The sequence below is a fragment of the Vipera ursinii genome (genome assembly GCF_947247035.1).
Source record: "Vipera ursinii genome assembly, chromosome: 5".
Lineage (NCBI taxonomy): Eukaryota > Metazoa > Chordata > Lepidosauria > Squamata > Viperidae > Vipera > Vipera ursinii.
Window position 1 is genome coordinate 93,846,743 of NC_139518.1, and position 19,388 is coordinate 93,866,130.

A 19,388-nucleotide genomic window follows, 5' to 3' on the forward strand; every position below is an offset into this window, starting at 1 on the left:
CTCTGTGGGAACGCACAGGGCGCAGGGAGCTTGATGCCGGCAGACCACACCTGGAATACTGCAGCCAATTTTGATCACCATATCACAAAAAAGATGCTGAGAGTTTGGAAAAAATTCAGAGAACAGCAACTAAGATGATCAGAGGAGACACTGGAGACTAAAACATATGAAGAACGGCTACGGGACTTGGGTTTGGCTAGTCTAAAGAAAAGAAGAAATAGGGGAGACATGATAGCAGTATTCCAGTACCTGAGGGGCTGCCACAAGGCAGAGGGGGCCTGGTTGTTCACCAAAGTACCAGATGGAAGGACAAGAAACAATGATTGGAAACTAATCAAGAAGAGAAGCAACCTGGAATTAAGGAGAAACTTCCTGACACTGAGGCTAAAAGCTAAAAGATATGAGGACAAAAGTTACATGAGGTTAAGTGGCTTAAAATTACCTTTTTAAATTTGTTTTTATTTTATTTGTTTACAGGTAGTCCTTGATTTACAACAGTTTGTTTAGTGACCTTTCAAAGTTACAATGGCACAGAAAAAAAGTGACCATTTTTCACACTTTTCACACTTTCGGACGTCGATCAAAATTTGGATGCTGGTAACCGGTTCATATTTATGACGGTTGCAGTGTCCCGGGATCATGTGATCATCTTTTGCAACCTTCTGACAAGCAGAATCAATGGGGAAGCCAGATTCACTTAATAACCAGGTTGCTAACTTAACAACTACAGTGATTCACTTAACATCGGTGGCAAGAAAGCTCACAAAATGGGACAAAATTCACTTAACAAATGTCTCCGTTAGCAAAATAATAATAATAATAATAATAATAATAATAATAATAATAATAATAATAATAATAATAATGGGCTCAATTGTGGTTGAAAGTTGAGGACTACCTGCATTTCTATTAGAGAGAGACAGACAGACTTTGGTCTAGTGGTTAAGGCATTGGGATAGATAGATAGATAGATAGATAGATAGATAGATAGATAGATAGATAGATAGATAGATAGATGGATGGACGGATGATGGATGGATGATAGGTAGGTAGATTTGATAGGATGGATGATAGATAGATGATAGATAGATAGATAGATAGATAGATAGATAGATAGATAGATAGATAGATGGATGGATGGATGGATGGATAGATGATAGGTAGGTAGATTTGATAGCATGGATGATAGATAGATAGATAGATAGATAGATAGATAGATAGATAGATAGATAGATAGATAGATAGATAGATAGATAGATAGATTTGATAAGATGATAGATAGATAGATAGATAGATAGATAGATAGATAGATAGATAGATAGATAGATAGATAGATAGATAGATAGATAGATAGATGATAGACGGATGATGGATGGATGATAGGTAGGTAGATTTGATAGGATGGATGATAGATAGATGATAGATAGATAGATAGATAGATAGATAGATAGATAGATAGATAGATGGATGGATGGATGATAGGTAGGTAGATTTGATAGGATGGATGATAGATAAATAGATAGATAGATAGATAGATAGATAGATAGATAGATAGATAGATAGATAGATAGATAGATAGATAGATAGATAGGTAGGTAGGTAGGTAGGTAGGTAGGTAGGTAGGTAGGTAGGTAGGCAGACAGAAAGAAAGACAGATAGTATCACATTTTCAGTCAGTTTTAAAGAACAGAGTGCTGATTTTTGTGCAAAATATCTAATATTTCTATGTCCCCCACACCTTCCACAGTTTTAGGGCAGTTAAGCAAGTAAAGCTCAATTGCCAAATGACTAGCCCTTGATTCTAAATGCAGCTAAGTCTATATCCTTCCCCAGAGTAAGTCTCATTTAACTCTAAAGGGTTTCTATTGCAATAACTATTTATACAGTTGAACTGTAAAAGAACGGAGACTCCATTCAACCTAATTTGTTCTGGTATAAATGCGTGAAAAGGGATGATCAGATCTCACATTACTCTTGAGTTCTTATCCAAGCAACTGCCTCAGCCCTGTAGTAATTCATATAACTCAATTTCTTTTGAAACTAATTACTCCGTAAAGCATCTCATCTAACTCTAAATGCTGTGCAGCTATTCCTTTCCATTTATTATATATAGAAGGCTCTGTAGATAGAACAGAAGCATACTTATATTTCATGGTTGCTATCTGGCCTGTACTACAAATCCAGAAGAGTATCATATTAACCACTCTCTTAATTTTGTCATATGCCTTTTTGTCTTGATATGGACTATTAATAATGATGGGAGTAGATTTTATTTTGGGACACTGTTCAGTAAACTCATGAATTAAAATGGCAACAACTCTTATGCATCTAAAGCAATCAGTAATTTGCAACAATCAATAGTTTGCAAGTGTAATTTTGAAGGAGTTAATGAAGGCTTCAAATGCCAATAGGGCAGTTCATTCTCAAATCAAAAAAACAAATCCTGATAAATAATATACTATAGTAGTGGTATTTAGCAGAATTTGCATATAAAATTATATAACTCAGGAAGAAGTTCTTAATTAAAACTTGGTTTTCTTTTTTAAAAAAATGAGGATTCCTTCATCAGTATTCTTAGATTTATTTATTTATTTTGAAAACAATCTGGATATTTTGTGAATATTTAGGTACAGAGATCATTTTTGCTTCCCCCCAGCGAGTGAATTTTATATGAGTAAATTATAATGCTTGCATTGCAAACACATCATCAAGGTTGTGAAACCTCTCCTTCCCCATTTTCTTACCACCCAGAGAATTTAGATATGCACAAACAAGAAACAAAAATTTTAGAGGAACAGTTATGTTTTTGGGGCTATGCTAAGATGCTTTAGCTATGATCTCTATGGAGTATCACATAGCCATGAGGTTAAGAGGTTTACAAATCTGCCCTCAAAGAAAACCTTAGTAACAAATATGGTAAGGTAAAGGTAAACGTTCCCCCGCACATGCGTGCTAGTCGTTTCCGACTTTACGGGCCGGTGCTCATCTCCGTTTCAAAGCCGAAGAGCCAGCGCTTGTCTGAGGACGTCTCCGTGGTCATGTGGCCGGCATGACTAGACACTAAAGGCGCATGGAACGCTGTTCCCTTCCCACCGTAGTGGTCCCTATTTTTCTACTTGCATTTTTACGTGCTTTCAAACTGCTAGGTTGGCAGAAGCTGGGACGAGTAACAGGCGCTCACTCTGTTACGCGGCACTTGGGATTCGACCCGCCAAACTGCCGACCTTCTGATCAACAAGCTCAGCATCCTAACCCACTGAGCCACCGTGTAATCTAACTTAATTTCTCTCTAAAACCAGCAGCCAGAAAGGAGAAGGACTGGGGCCATAGAAGTCATTATTTGTTGAACTTAGAAACTGGTCCGCTGCTTGCTAACTATACTGGCATATCATAAAATTATACTGTAGAGTGAGCTACATACTGATAATCTGTATCAGTTAATGAAGCACAGGAGCATGTTAAATAATTTCAGCAACAAAACATAAATGTCTTCTGTTATTACACTTCGAAGGAGATAGTAAATATGCAGGTAATAAAAGGGGACAGTTTGTACAAACCTAACAGTAAGAGAATGTAAGAAAGAAAAGGAATTCATTGAAGGAGATGGAGTAAGATGGCAATTGGTCAATTCCAATTTGGTTATTAACAGTATGGATGTACACAGTGCTTTTTTTGTAAAAGAAAAAGGTGCCGGAACTCACACATGTCCTACAACCCGCCTGTGCCTACCCTACAAGGTTCCATCCAAAAAAGGTGCCGGAACTCCGTTCTGAGCATTCTATGAGGAAAAAAAGCCCTGGGTGTATATGTCAAGTAAAAAAAGAAAAAATAGCTTGTAGAAAACACAAAAGTGTTGAAAAATTGTACATGAGTTGTCACAAATCTAATCTATGCCCATTTATAATTGCTGTCTGCTTTAGATTTTCAATTTAGGTGCTATACTAGACTTTGTTGCTGACTTCAGTTGCTTAAGAAGGATTTTATGCTGAAATACAAGGACATGAAAATCAAAATGGAAAAGCAACAAAATGTGAGGAATGGTGGTTTTTTTTTTGGGTATTTTAATATAGAAAAAATTCCAGGCACTTAGCAGCTAAGTTTGTGAATTATTAAACATGTTGGGAAGTATGATTGGATTTGATTGTAACCGTTTCAAACTACTGATTCCAATTCTATGTATCTGGCACCTTGCAGGCATAATGTAACATTTGCTACAAACGTTGTATTGCATTTTTATACTTCACGATTGATTCTGTTGCAGTGCTGAAAACTCCAGAGTCTAAAGATTATAAATAGGCCCCAATTTTTTATGAGCATGATTGTTTGTCTCAACTTCAGTTTATTTTTGCAAGGCAAAAAATCTCTAGATGAGCCTGCTGTGGGCCACTTTGATGTAGCTTTATATGACGTAGCCCTTCAAATTTGCTTCTTTGGTGGACCCTGGAACTTTCCATCTTTATTTTAAATTCTCCTTTATTCAGTGTTGATGCCCCCCCACCCCCGCTTTTTTTGTTTTCTTCTCTGTGGTGTCCTTTCACTTAGCTTATGTTGGTTTTTCTATTTATTGTTGGCTGTTTTCATTCATTCAAGATTCTGTAAAAGTTCTAACAGCAAAATTAAACTGTAAAGCCCTCTCTATTAACAATCTACTATTGTATTTAAAGGGATGCGGTGGCTCAGTGGGTTAGGATGCTGAGCTTGTCGATCAGATGGTCGGCAGTTTGGCGGGTCGAATCCCGAGTGCTGTGTAACAGAGTGAGCGCCTGTTACTCGTCCCAGCTTCTGCCAACCTAGCAGTTCAAAAGCACGTAAAAATGCAAGTAGAAAAATAGGGACCACTACGGTGGGAAGGTAACAGCGCTCCATGCGCCTTTGGCGTTTAGTCATGCTGGCCACATGACCATGGAGACCTCCTCGGACAAGTGCTGGTTCTTCGGCTTTGAAACAGAGATGAGCACCGGCCCCTAGAGTCGGAAACGACTAGCACGCATGGGCGGGGGAAACTTTACCTATTGTATTTAACTTGTAGAAAGTCTTCAATAGCTTCTTATCTAGAAAAAATTCTTACCTACCAGAGATCACCGAAATTGTTATCTCTGATCTGAGATAATGGATTACCTGTTAACTATCTTTTCTTATGCATAGAAGATAGATGACAGATTAAATTGGTTGCAGATAGATATGTAGAAGTTTATAAATTGTAGGCCTGCTTGCCAAGGAGGGGACATGACTACAGTATTGTTGTAATATATTTCAACTGGGGGGACAATATATGTATATGTGTTCTTGTCTTTTGTAACACACTTTTTTAAAAATCTAGTTTTGTTTTGTTTCTGTAAATTTTGGTTTTTTTCCAGCTTGTATTTTGACTTTCTGAATAAAATAAAATTAAAAAAAAATATTGATCAAAAAAAATCCTGTTTCATAATTCACAGGTATCAGAGTTAAGGTCCCCAAGCTTTACAATCAATATCCATGTGGTCTTTGGAGATAATGGAAGACATCTAGATTGTATTTAGAGACCAAATATAGGAAATCATTCTTTTAAATTCTATTGTTTCATTGTCACTGTATCTTTATTCTGCTTCTACATTATTTCAACCTTCACCTTTAGAATACACACCTGTGCTTGCTTCCATGTTTGTTCTTTCTTTAGAACATACCAACCAGGTTACCTAGCTGGAAAGTGTCACCCTACAAGAGAAGCCATTTTACCTGTCCATGCCCAAGGTTAGTCAACTTCTACATGGTTTACCTGGAACAGGCATGGTTTTCTTTTGAAACCGTGAATAAACACAACTGCTTCATTCCTAAGGTGGACTGAAGCACAATTGTTGCAGCCAGAAGTGATTTTTGGAGGGTACCTTTTGCTTATATAGCCTAAGGTTCTAGTCACTATGGGAAACAGTGGAATATTTTTGAAAAAGATTGAAGTATTGTTCTGCTCTTGCTTTGGAAACTGACTTAATAGTCTTAGTAACTCAGTAGAATGGCTGAGGGTGTTTAAAAATTTTATTCTCTCTCTCCCTCTCTCTCTCTCTCCTTCCCTCCCTCCCTCCCTATTTGGAATTGTTTCAAAACTGTAATAATAAGGCTAACCAAATAATTAACAAGGAAACACATGTAATTGATCACCCTTGTACATTTGCTTAAAAAAATGACACATATCTTTCCCTCTGAGATAATACAGTGTTTTTTATGGGCCTGTTATTGCATTTTTAAGTTCTGAAGACCACCTCACACTCATTGTGCTTCATTTTCTGATGTATCATAAAGGTTCTTATTTAAGAAACTGCTGTCCATCTCTCAGAAACAACTCCGGGCAACCAACTGACTATAAACACAATGGACTAAAAACAAAAAGTCTGCTTCAAATCACAAAGAGCATTGAGATCTCAATAGATTTCACCTTCATCAATCAACTTCTTTTAAATTAAGCATCTCAAATAGGCAACAAGCTTCAACAATCTACCCTGTTTCCAGAAATAAATAGTATCTTAGAATTTTCATTACTCTGATATGTGAGTTAGATGATTGCCTTCTCTGGCTTTAACTCCAAGGAGTACTGCAGATTTTGTAGCACATTTGTAATTTTACCAGACACCATCACAGATATATTTAAAAAAAAACACCTTCAAACTGGATATGGGCCATAAATGGTTGGGTCTGTTGTGCTACTATTTCTAAATGAAATTTGCTCAGCTTTCCATGGAAGGAACTTCTAAATGATGTGCCCCATTTTTAAACTCTCTTCATTACTAATCATGAGAGTCATTAAAAAAAAAAAACAAGTAATAAGGACAAAGGCACCAGATCTCTCAAAGGAGGTCTCCATAAGTGTTCTGCTCGAAACAAGTGAATGAAAAGCATTATCAGAGACTACATCTGCATGCTGCTTTGGAAAGAGCGAAGCGAGCTAGGAAGGTTGATCTAAAGAAACAAGTGATATTTTAAGAAAGAAAGGCTTAAAATGGAGAAATGAATAGCTGGGGATAAATGCTACCACTCAGAGCAGGCTCTTTCTTGCAAAATACAGCAAATGCTTTGTCTGCATACCGTGGGGAAGGGGAGCTTGAGAATGAGTTGCAAAGGTTGACTTTTTAGAAGGCAAAATTATGTGTGGAGGGGCACAGGGGTCCACGCAACTGTGGGGCTGGCTAGTCTCTTGAGATTCCCCCCCCGCCTGCCTATAATAATCCAATGTTAAATGTCCATCTAAGGATTTTTTTTCCTTCACTTTTTGATGTTTAATTCTCATTATTCTGTAATTTGAGAATTTTTAACCTTAATTTATTTTTTAATTATTGCCAGCAATTTCTTAAAATACATGTTTAAAAAGAAAATATGTGAGCTCACTGCATATCCCTGCCCTGTCTTGCCCTTCAAGAATTAAAATAGTACTAGTAATAAAATAAGAATTGTGCAAATCTGTCCAATCCTGTTTCAGGTTTATACTCTCTGACTATAAAAAAATAAATAAATCATACATTACTTTCCTTTTTCTTTTTCCAAGTTGTCTTTTAGTGGGTCAATGTCACCTGGACTTGATGTTATGGAGCTACTGCAGTGCCAACCAATGGATTTCCAGAGGATTTCCAGATCCTTAACAAGGCGCTGCGCTAGAGGTTACAAGGCGCTGCACTAGAAGGAGAATGAATCTCATTCTTATGTATATTTTATCACTATGGAAATTTCTGCTACATAGGAAATTTAGGATGTTAGGATGCTCACGATACACAAGATCATGTCAACTTTGCCCAGAGTCTTCTTCCTCTTCTAAGTAAAATCCCATGAGAGAGATTGGGTGTCAGGGGCTAAAGACCAGATCCACAATCTGAAGGTCCAATTAAAGTGGTTTATTATTAAAAGCCAATGCACAGGGGTTCTCTCAACTAATGGATTGCACCTGCTTGGAGTTTGATAAGGGGTCAAGACTATTCAAGGGAGGTTGGACTTAGTCTACATCAGGGGTAGGCAACCTCGGCTCTTTTATGACTCATGGACTTCAACTCCCAGAATTCCTGAGTCAGCCTAGCTACCCCCTGCTCTATACTGTGGCTACATAGGGATTCTAAGATGATCCCTCTTTTGACTCCACTCCCAGATTCTGCCACTCCTTCTCCTACAATGGGTGAGACAATGGTGGAGGGCAACCTTCCTGCTCTTCATAAATTATATGGCAAAACTTCCAGAAATGTTTCTTCTTCCTGGGAATGTTACCCATTATTTCAAACCCCAAAGAAATAAAGCCAAAAGAGGCTTTGTGTGGGCTCAGTTCTCCCATAAAAGTTGCATGTATACAACACCTCCCAACTCTTAAAATATTAGTGTGGAACACATTGTAAAGTCCACTCAATGGAAAGAAACAAGGTCCACCAGGACAAGAGAGACCCACATAATAAATTCAGATCCAAGTGTGTAAATAGAAAAAGCTTATGCAGCTGATCTTCTAAGTCTCAAAGAGGAGCTAAATAGAGGCAAAAAATAATAAATAAATGCATAAACATCGGCAGACCATTCAAGCTCCAGGCAAAACAAAGAATATCCTGTTATGGTTTGCTCCATTCTCAGTCAGGCTGCAGGTTATTTAGTTGCTTTTAATGCATGCAGTTGCATATAACTTTTAATGCATTTAATATTTAATATTAGAGAGACATTACTTCTCTGCCATAAGACCTTTGGGAATGGATAGCTTGCACTGGCCAGCAGAGTTTAGGGAGAGCCTAAATATTTCCTTTCCAGCTATTAACTGCTATAAGGGATGCGAGTGGGTTAGGACGCTGAGTGGGTTAGGACGCTGAGCTTGTTGATCAGAAGGTCGGCAGTTTGGAGGGTCGAATCCCGAGTGCCACCTAACAGAGTGAGCGCCTGTTACTCGTCCCAGCTTCTGCCAACCTAGCAGTTTGAAAGCACGTAAAAATGCAAGTAGAAAAATAGGGACCACTCCGGTGGGAAGGTAACAGCGTTCCGTGCACCTTTGGCGTCTAGTCATGCCGGCCACATGACCACAGAGACGTCCTCGGACAAGCGCTGGCTCTTTGGCTATGAAACGGAGATGAGCACCGGCCCCTAGAGTCAGAAACGACTAGCACACATGTGCGGGGGAAACTTTACCTTTACTTTAATGGTCTGGATCACTACCTATCCCTTCATAAGTTGAGTGGGTGGGGGGAGTAGGAGGAGGCAGGAGGAGGAGAAGATTGGAGAAATATCTTAAAAAGGAAGATTAACTCTTCTTCAATCTCATGTGAGAAGGAGTATAAGCAATGAAAACACTAGCAATGAATAAACACAAAACTAGGTAAGATATAAAACATTTTTTTTCAGGTTTCATGTTTTATCAATAAAATGTTTTCTCGAAATCCGCTACATGCAGGGTTTTACTGATAAAACAGAGGGACAATAAGTTCCCTAATTAGGACAGTATCACAGTTATGCCTGTTATGTTACAATTTACCTAACATTGTGCTACATCTTTATCTCTAGTCAGTGCACAATGCTGCTGGATATAAGAACATCTCTATAAAGACACGCTCGTTCAAGACGGCACAAGTGGACAAAATTAATGCCTTTAGAATTTTAAAAAAAACATGAACATTTGTACTGCAAAAAGACAGCATGTCCTCCAGATAAACTGAAGGGGAATGAAACAGAAGAAAGAAGAAGAATTACCCTTCGGACGTCTTTGCCAAATGTTTCACTGTAGCTCGTTCCAAGAATTTCAAACTGGACGTAGGGATTGGCACCGTCTTCTTGGAATTCCATAATGCCTGTCAATCCACTGATATGACCCTTAAAAAAAGAGTTTCACCTAGTTGAGTGACAGAGAAAAAAATGGATTTTGTTTTTCTCCCTCCCCAGGGTTTTCTTTCAAACCATCTGTGTTTAAAATATTTAGTGTACAACCATTTGCCTTTCTCCCTTGGGATCAAGAGCTGACCAACTTGCTTGGCCTATACTTCTTGGAAAAGCAGGTCCATTAGATTACCTTCTTGATCGTCTCCAACATGGATCTGCCTCCATTCCAAGGTTTGGTTGATTTTCTCATGCAGTTCAAGCTTGCCATGCTGTGCCATTTCCGGTCTTCCAGCTTTCGGTGGAAAGCGTTGGCCAGCATAAGGACACTGTCGTAGAGATAGAGGTTGGAGACCTGTACATGGAAACAAAGCTAAATGGTTGGTACTAAATTGCTGAAGGACACATGGAAAAGGTGGAGCATGGTGGAGAATGTGGATATAAAGTGAATGAATTGCAAAAATAAGCCTGCTTTCTAAGTAATTATTTATTGATTTCTTCTTTTATCGGAAGAACCTGTAATGCGCTCATCGGGGACAGGATCAGCAATATAAAGCTTGCAAAACCTAATTTTCTTTCCCGATTTCAATTGACCTTCTGTGCAGATAGTTCTAGTCCTCTTCTTTAAACAAGGTCTGCTTCTCTTTTAAAAGACTGCTCAATGCCTGTTTAAAACAGAACTAATTGTCTTCTAGGAGAATGCTGAACCCAAGCATTCAAGTCCATGTCATGCCTGACCCTACATTACCAGCCTAGTGCTTTCCTAAATTAGCAGTGCCCAGTGATCTACGGGCAAATGGGAACAATCAGATGTGGTGTCAGCTCTGCCTGGCTCAGCTTGGAGCCTCACAGGCATCCTGCCATCAAAAGAAGAAAGGGGGGAAGGATGAAAGGGAAATAAAGCTTTATGTGTATGCGTGATAGGAAATCGGAGGGAGGGAATGACAGGTGATAAGGATCAGAGCAGCTGGATACTGTTTGCACCAGCATCCCATTGCCAGACACCCTGGATTATCCCCAAATGTCTCAAGAGTTCTCAAAACATCTTGGCGAGCTCCAATTGGCTGAAAACAGACTGGTCATTGGGGGAGGGAATTGGCTGGGAGCAAATGTACACCTTATTTTTGTATGTAGCGAGCACGATAGATTTCAGAGCTGGCTTGACTTTACTGCAACCAATATCCTTAGTAAAAGAACCCTTTGCCTTAACCAATGGAGTCAAAAGCTGTTCTTTCCTAAGGGATCAGATTGGGGCAGGTCTGACATCTGGGTAGATTCACTGAGGAGACCTTGTAAGAACATTTCTATAGGAAATGTACAAATGTACAAATGTACAAAAGGATGTACATTATTAGAAAACCAGAAAATCTTAATCTTAACACATCTCTCTGGGGGTATAAAAGAAGAGGAGACAGAGCTGAAGGTGGAGTGAAGTGCACCATCAACTTGGAGTCATTACGTTCCCATAAATGGTCCAAGGTCAACCCCCTTGAATTCCGATGATGCTTACTTGGCACCAATTTAGTGCTGAACTAACTCTAGTGTTGACTAGATTCTTGTGTATGAGCTTGGGCAGTAGATCTTTTGAACTGCAACGTAACCTATGGTCCTAATCCTTTGCACCTGACAGGTGGGGTGAGTCAGGGTAGGGAGAGGTTGAGATGAATGCTAGGAAGACATGTCTTCTAAAAACAGTTCACATGGCATCTTCTTGCCACAACTGCCATAATTAACGGGACATGAGTCTGAACCCAGAAGGTAGATCACTGCAGTGGTTTAAAAAAAAATCACGTATCAAATGTAGAAGTATCTAGTATACATGGCAGCATCTTCAGTTGCTAATATTTGGGGGAGGGGAAGCGGATCAGAAATATCAACTGCCTGAGGTATTAGAAAGTCATGAGGACTCTAAAACAGGGCTTTTCAACCAGTGGTAGATTGGCACCTGGCAGGTGGTATGCGACCATCCTAGAAAAGTGGTAGCGGGGGAGGGGAATGAGCTGAACTGGTGGCAGCACCGCAGAAGCCTGAGCGAGAGACGGCTGGAGCTGCAGGGCTGTCAGGGCTCAGCGGAAGTGCCAGGATCAGTGCTTTTTCGGGGCTCTCAGGGATCAGTGGAAGCGTCAGGATCAGCACCAGTCTCCAGCTGGAGCTCGGCGCTGATCCTGGCACTTCTGAGCCCAGAAGAAGCGCCGATCAGCTGGAATGTTGCAGCATCTCCAGGGTCTTGTGATTTACATTCAGATGCTTGGCAACTGAATCATATTTATGATGGTCACAGTGTCCCGGGGTCATGTCAAGTGACCAAAACCTGCTGCGACCACCCAGCAGACAGGGGGAATAAAAACCAAACACACCCCACCCCCACTGCCAATCCTCAACAGAAATGCTCACAACAATGAAAACCTCGGACAGGAGGAGGCAAGTATCTTGCTCGGCTGTGGCTTGGGGGGCACTTTTTTCAGTGCCATTGTAACTTCAAACAGTCACTAAGCGAACTGTTGTAAGTCGAGGACTACCTGTACTTCCATCACTTTTTTCCTTTTTTTTTTTTTTGGTCATCAAGTTTTTGACACCTTGCTAGGCGACTGGTGGTACTCGGATGTTGCCATATCCTAAAAGTGGTACAATGGGTGAAAAGGTTGAAAAGCCCTACTCTAAAACATTTGGATAAATGGATATTACATGTCACCAAGATTGCCACTAAGTCTACTTCCACCAACGTTGATAGGGCAAGCTACTAGGAAATAAAAATAAGAGCCAACTCCAATCCCTTCTAGCACTGAAGATGTTACCCAGTTGGATAATGAAGCATCTGCAAGAAAAGCATCAAGCTCAGAGAGCACCAAGGACCCCACAGTTTCAAAATGTTTCAAAAGTTCAAACCTTTTAAGAATTATTTTGAAAAAACGTTTCTAGGTTAAAATTGATGTTCAGTTGTCACATGTGCTGTGATGTGTGCTGTGTTTTCTCTTTCAGTGCCTTTATTGATAAACCAAACATTAATAACAAATCTCTTGAATCTTTGCAAGGAGGTTTGTTTGGAAAATGGTTCTTCTTTAGAGTTTTCAAACAAGACAAGACAGATGTGCCTTCGCCAACAAATCAGAGTTTGAAGATGCAACTTTCTGATTTACCTCCTTTCTTTCATCTGCTTTCTTGCCAGCTTGTCATCCTTAACTGCCAGATGCTTTGTTATTTAAAATCTAATTTATGTCTTCTCTTTAGGACGGAGTCAGATTCTCTCCCAGATGGCTTTGGCATATGTGTTTCCATGCTGAGTAGCATCTCCACTGATGTTACAGAGAGAAAAATAGAAGGTCCGGGAGTTCCAAAGGATTGCAAGAGAAGTCTGATGTATAATTTGGTAGGAAAGAATAAAGTAAGACAGACGCTTTCAACTTTGCTGGTAGCAAAGTGCAAGACTATAATTAGAAGACACAACTTTGGATTGTGTGAAGCTAAACAAAACAGATTACAAAACAACTCTGAAAGAGAAATGAAAATAATGAAAACAAAATCTGTTGGGATCAGTTCACCCAGATTAATGTATAGTTTTCAAATCATCCCAAGAAAAGAATGAATGAATATATATATATATATATATATATATATATATATATATATATATATATATATATATATATATATGGACCTTTGGTCATTCGGGTTTTTCCCCGCGTAGAAATGAAGGTGTAGGCGCAACGTTTCGACGGAATCCCATCCGTCATCATCAGGCTGGTGGCTTCTGCTTCCTTCTTCTGGGAGAAGCATGTGGTAGTGGCTGTTTGTTCCTCTTTTTTAAACTGCCAGAGGGGGTGTGTTCTGTGGGTGGAGGTGTGCTCTGATTGGGTGGGGGATTAAGTGTGTTCTGTTTGGGTGGGAGTGTGTTTTGAATGGTGGGTGTGTTCTGATTGGGTGGGGGTGTGTTTTGAGTGGATGGGCTGGTCTCAGCTGCCAGCCTTAGACCTGAGCTGGTGAGATGTGCTGCTTTTGTTCGGCTTCGTGTTTGTGGTGGTGCCATGTTTTTATAGTGGGTGTCAGTTTGCTTATTGTGTGGTTTGGAGGGGTTTAAAGTGGCTGATGTTGCAGCTGTAGTTAGGTTTCTGTTTTGTGGTTGTGCGTCGTTATCATTGTGGGTTCAGATTTGCTTTTTGAATGGTTGTGTGGTGGTGATGTCATGTGATGTTATCATGAGTTTGGGTCTGGTATCATTCTTGGTGGTTGGGCCTCGTCTGTCAATCAAGGCGGGTTTCCAAATGGCTGGTAGGTGAGAGGTATCATCTCGTTTGTTCATGCTGTGGGGTATCAAACGAGATGATACCTCTCGCCTACCAGCCATTTGGAAACCCGCCTTGATTGACAGACGAGTCCCAACCACCAAGAATGATACCAGACCAAAACTCATGATAACATCACATGACATCACCACCACACAACCATTCAAACAGCAAATCCGAACCCACAATGATAACGATGCACAACCACAAAACAGAAACCTAACTACAGCTGCAACATCAGCCACTTTAAACCCCTCCAAACCACACAATAAGCAAACTGACACCCACTATAAAAACATGGCACTACCACAAACACGAAGCTGAACAAAAGCAGCACAACTCACCAGCTCAGGTCTAAGGCTGGCAGCTGAGACCAGCCCATCCACTCAAAACACACCCCCACCCAATCAGAACACACCCACCATTCAAAACACACTCCCACCCAAACAGAACACACTTAATCCCCCACCCAATCAGAGCACACCTCCACCCACAGAACACACCCCCTCTGGCAGTTTAAAAAAGAGGAACAAACAGCCACTACCACATGCTTCTCCCAGAAGAAGGAAGCAGAAGCCACCAGCCTGATGATGACGGATGGGAAAAAAACCCATATATATATATTGTTGTGATTCAGGGTCAGCCTGTGGGTTCGGCAGTTGGGTCGGATGACTCAGAGGAGGAGGAGGAGGGGGGTGTTGAAGAGCTTGCTGAGGGGATTGGACAGCTTGATGAGAGCCCCAGCAAGGCCCCTCTCATCTGGTCACGACGCAGACTCAGCTGTGTGAGCCTGACAGCATGGATGAAGATGACCCACAGCTGGCCCTGTTCAAGGACGCCCGACGCAGGAGGCAGTCAGTCAGGAGTAAACAGAGGAAGGCAATGGGGCACCTCGGAAGGAGGCACAGAGAGGCCACGCCCTGAACTGTATTTAAGGGGAATGTGTGGGAGGGCTGGTTTGCTGAAGGCAACCGCTTGGATTGTTCCTGCTTCTTAGCTTGTGTTTTATGGTTGGTGTCTTGTCTTGCTCTGTTTTATGTGAATAAATTTGGCAGGCATAATTCCAGCCTCTTGCCGTTTGTAAAGGGTTTGTCCCTGCCTTTTCTGCAGGGCCGGTAGCAGGCTGGTACAGAACATATATAATGTTTGTTAAGCATTCAGAATACACTTGCTTAGTCCCAGACGCCAAAAAATTTACACACACACACACACACACACACACACACACACAGACACATATGCATCTTTCTGGGTATATGTGCATGTATATTATATATAATTCAACTGTCAACCTGCAGTTTCCAGCAATTGACTGGGAGTAGAAGCCCAACCAAATTAGATGGCAACAGATTGCAAAAAGCAAGGATAAAGATTGCTAAGAGATAGTTAATCACTGGACCAAAATTGTATGTCTGTATGTATATATATAAAACATGTAGTTATCTCCTCCTTTGAGGTTGATTCACTGTTATAAACAGATTTATTCAACTGAAGTGGCATAGGAACTTTGCCTGTGCATAAAAATAATCTAAGAATAAATAAAGGGATGATTTCTACATTAATACTGATAATCATTTCCTCTGCAATATTACCATATTTTTTTGCCTTTGACTCCCACTTAACAAATGAATGAATATTGGCCCTGTGGCCATCTTCAGAAATAACCCTCACCAGGGCTTTTTTTCTCATAGAACGCTCAGAATGGAGTTCCGGCACCTTTTTTGGATGGAACCTTGTAGGGTAGGCAAGGTGGGTGGTATGACGTGTGAGTTCCGGCACCTTTTTCTTTTAGAAAAAAAGCACTGACCCTCACCATTTCAGTTGGTATACTCTAAGGAGTATTTTTACTCTTTCCTTTTTCTGATCAGCTGAACAAAACCCCACAATTCTATTTCAGACTTAAGGTCAACTTAATTACCTCCCAATTTCTTGTCCCCTTCCTTCAGATTAAGCGAGATGCCTGACAGCTATCTTTCTTCTTTAATGCTACGTTCACAATCCCGTATTGCTGTTTGGGCAACAACAACAACAACAAAAGGAAAAATAAATAAATAAAATCCTTTCTCCGATGCCCTCAAGATTAAATTGGTTGTTTCTCAAACAAACATCTCCCTGTGTCAGAAATAATATTTACGGCATCTCAGCTTTGTTGCCAGAATGAGGCTACTGTGAAGAGAGGACCAAAAAAGTTGTGGGTTTTTTTTGTTTTTGTTTTTGTTTTTCATGCTCATTTCCTCGAGCAGCACCACCAATTCCAATTTGCTGGACTTGCAGGCAGACGATAATCAAGAATTCATGTGAGTTTGCTGCACTATCCTGCAGCGACTGCCCAGGTGGTCTCAAGCATGAGAAAAGAGGAAATTAAGGAATTATCTTTCCAGCAGAGTGCTTGGATTGTTTGAAAAGGAACCCAAAAAAAGAAAACAAGGTCGCTGCTTGGCCTTGGGGAGGCGGTCTCTTTGGCAGGCCTGCTCTTCATGCTTTGGAAAGAGACACTAATTTCATATAAATGAAGTGAGGCAATGCTTGTCTGGGTTTTCTCTCTCTCTCTCTCTCTCTCTCTCTCTCTCTCTCTCTTCTTCTTCTTCTTCTTCTTCTTCTTCCTTCTTCTTCTTCTTCTTCTTCTTCTTCTTCTTCTTCTTCTTCTTCTTCTTCTTCTTCTTCCTTCTTCTTCTTCTTCTTCTTCTTCTTCCTTCTTCTTCTTCTTCTTCTTCTTCTTCCTTCTTCTTCTTCTTCTTCTTCTTCTTCTTCTTCTTCTTCTTCTTCTTCTTCTTCTTCTTCTTCTTCTTCTTCTTCTTCTTCTTCTTCTTCTTCTTCTTCCTTCTTCTTCTTCTTCTTCTTCTTCTTCTTCTTCTTCTTCTTCTTCTTCTTCTTCCTTCTTCTTCTTCTTCTTCTTCTTCTTCTTCTTCTTCTTCTTCTTCTTCTTCTTCTTCTTCTTCTTCTTTTTCCTTTCTGATTACCTTTTTTTTTAACACCTGAGAAAACCTTTCCACATGCACTTCATTGGCGTCGTTATTGTGGTTGGCCACACAATCTTAGCCAGTTTGGGGGAAAATTCTTCAAGCAACAATGAGACAAGGCTGAATGAAAAAAAACAACAACATGGTGTAGTAGTTCCTCTCCATAAACATATCTTGGGTCTTGGAGTACCAGCAGTAGCAGTGAAGTTGGAGGTGGCCCTTTCTCACGCTCCAATAAGAGGCTGGGAAAGGCCAGGGAGGTAAGATCTTGTTGGAAGAAAAGTCTTCATCGTGGTTCAGTCCAAGCTGGGAATAAACATGGCGACTGCTTTAGGAAGAAGGTTGCAGTTTATTGAAGAGGAGAGCCAGACAGGAAGATGGCTCTGGCAGAAAAGAGAGTGAACATATGTAGGGAGTGGGGTTTTATACCCTCTGGAGCCTTTTGTTTGGAGCTGCTTCCTGTTCCTGTTTGAGGCTAATTCCTGTGTCATGTATTCTGAGCCAAGTCTGGGTTTACCCTTTTGATATCTGTCGGTTAATCCTATTATGTCCTGTCTTAGAGTTTGGGTGGGGTATGTAGATTTTTAGGTGTCTTTGTCTTCTTAATCTATCTTTAACCTTCCTGATGGTTTACATCTGCATTTGTACAGAGATGGTTTCTACTTGGGGGAGGGAGACCTGGGGCTATCAAGAAAACTGGCCATGCTTTTCTGCCTCTTCAAGATCCTTTTACGAAATATATTTTTCTGCCCTTTTAATATTTCCTTCGCTGGGGTCTGACTTCCCACAATCTTGGGGGCTGTATTTGTTCCAAGAGCTTCAGCAGAAGACCTGTACTGCTCCACTGAAAAATGTGTTGCTTTGCAGTTGTGTTTGTTGGCCTCTCTGCCAGCTCAGCAGTTCATCTGATTGGTGTTTTCTTTCCTTGGAAAGAAACAAAGCCATGACATTTGGTCTCTCTTCAAAGGAAGTATCTCCATTGAAATGATGTTGACAAATTCAGCAAGAGGCTGTAAACCAAAGTCAGAGTAGCTACTTCTGACTGTAGACCATGTGTGGGCACCCATTTCTATTTTATGACCCTCAAGTACCCCCAGGAACTGTCAACATGTGACAACAAAGTGGTAACTATGATTTTCCTTTGTTGTTCTAATTCTTAATGCCCTCCTAAGCATCTCCAAAACCTTTCAACTGATTATAAATGTCAATGTGATTGAAGGGAGAAACTCATAAATACATATCGAATCATCATGTTCCTGTTTCCCACAAAGCAGTTGTGGGCCCTAATAGATAACGATTGCATAATTGGTTAATCCTATCCATTTCAGCTTTAAATCCTGTTTCTAAGATGAATGGGCTTGCAAGATACATGCAATTGTTGAATGATTTAAAACACCAGGATCAAATACCATTCCAGGCAAGCTGATACCATATGAAATAATAGAGGCCCATCGTAATAACGAAGGAGCAATATTTGCAGCATAATTAGCTTCTGATTGCTGCCTGGCAATCAGTGGAGGTTAAATGATCTGTGCAGATGGCTCGCCGTGGTGAGAAAATGGGTGTTTTTAGGGTAGAATATTGTATTTCCCTGGATTACAATTCTGCAGAGTCTGTTGCAATGTCTACCTCGTTATGTTTCACGGCATATGGAGTGCTGGTGGAAAAACTCTCACACTTGTCCTGCAGAGGCTGATGGTTTTAGGCAAAATGTTGATTTGGTCTTTTAATTATCTGAGCTCAGAGTCTCCGCTTCAACGTCTCCCCTTAGCTAGTGCTATCCCTCTTCGTTTAAAAATGGATATATATATATATATATATATATATATATATATATATATATATATTCTGAGGTTTTTGCGGGTGTTTGTATGTGGATCTTTGCTTATTAGGCTTTTTCCCCGCGTAGAACTAAAGGTGTAGGCGCAACGTTTCGATGGAATCCCATCCATCATCATCAGGCTGGTGGCTGGTAGGCGAGAGGTATCATCTCGTTTGTTCATGCTGTGGGGGCGTTTTTCTATCTCAATGGCTTCTCTGATTATTCTGTTGTTAAAATGTTCAATTTTGGCGATAGTTTTGGTTTTTTTACAATCAATTTCATGTCCTGTGGCTTCAAAGTGTTGGACCAGGGATGAAGTTTGTTCTCCCTTTCAGAGAAGCCATTGAGATAGAAAAACGCCCCCACAGTATGAACAAACGAGATGATACCTCTCGCCTACCAGCCATTTGGAAACCCGCCTTGATTGACAGACGAGGCCCAACCACCAAGAATGATACCAGACCCAAACTCATGATAACATCACATGACATCACCACCACACAACCATTCAAAAAGCAAATCCGAACCCAC

The 19,388-nt window shown here is 40.4% G+C and overlaps 1 protein-coding gene across 1 annotated transcript in view; it reads right to left on the reverse strand.

The window, feature by feature from the left end:
• GRID1 (glutamate ionotropic receptor delta type subunit 1) overlaps positions 1-19,388 on the reverse strand; it is a gene marked incomplete at its 5' end in the record, with an annotated part of 330,056 nt that overhangs the window by 82,915 nt on the left and 227,753 nt on the right. The window contains 2 exons of the mRNA XM_083363340.1: positions 9,673-9,792; positions 9,989-10,150. Coding sequence (XP_083219466.1) covers positions 9,673-9,792; positions 9,989-10,150 — 282 coding nt within the window. The remainder of the gene's footprint in view (positions 1-9,672; positions 9,793-9,988; positions 10,151-19,388) is intronic.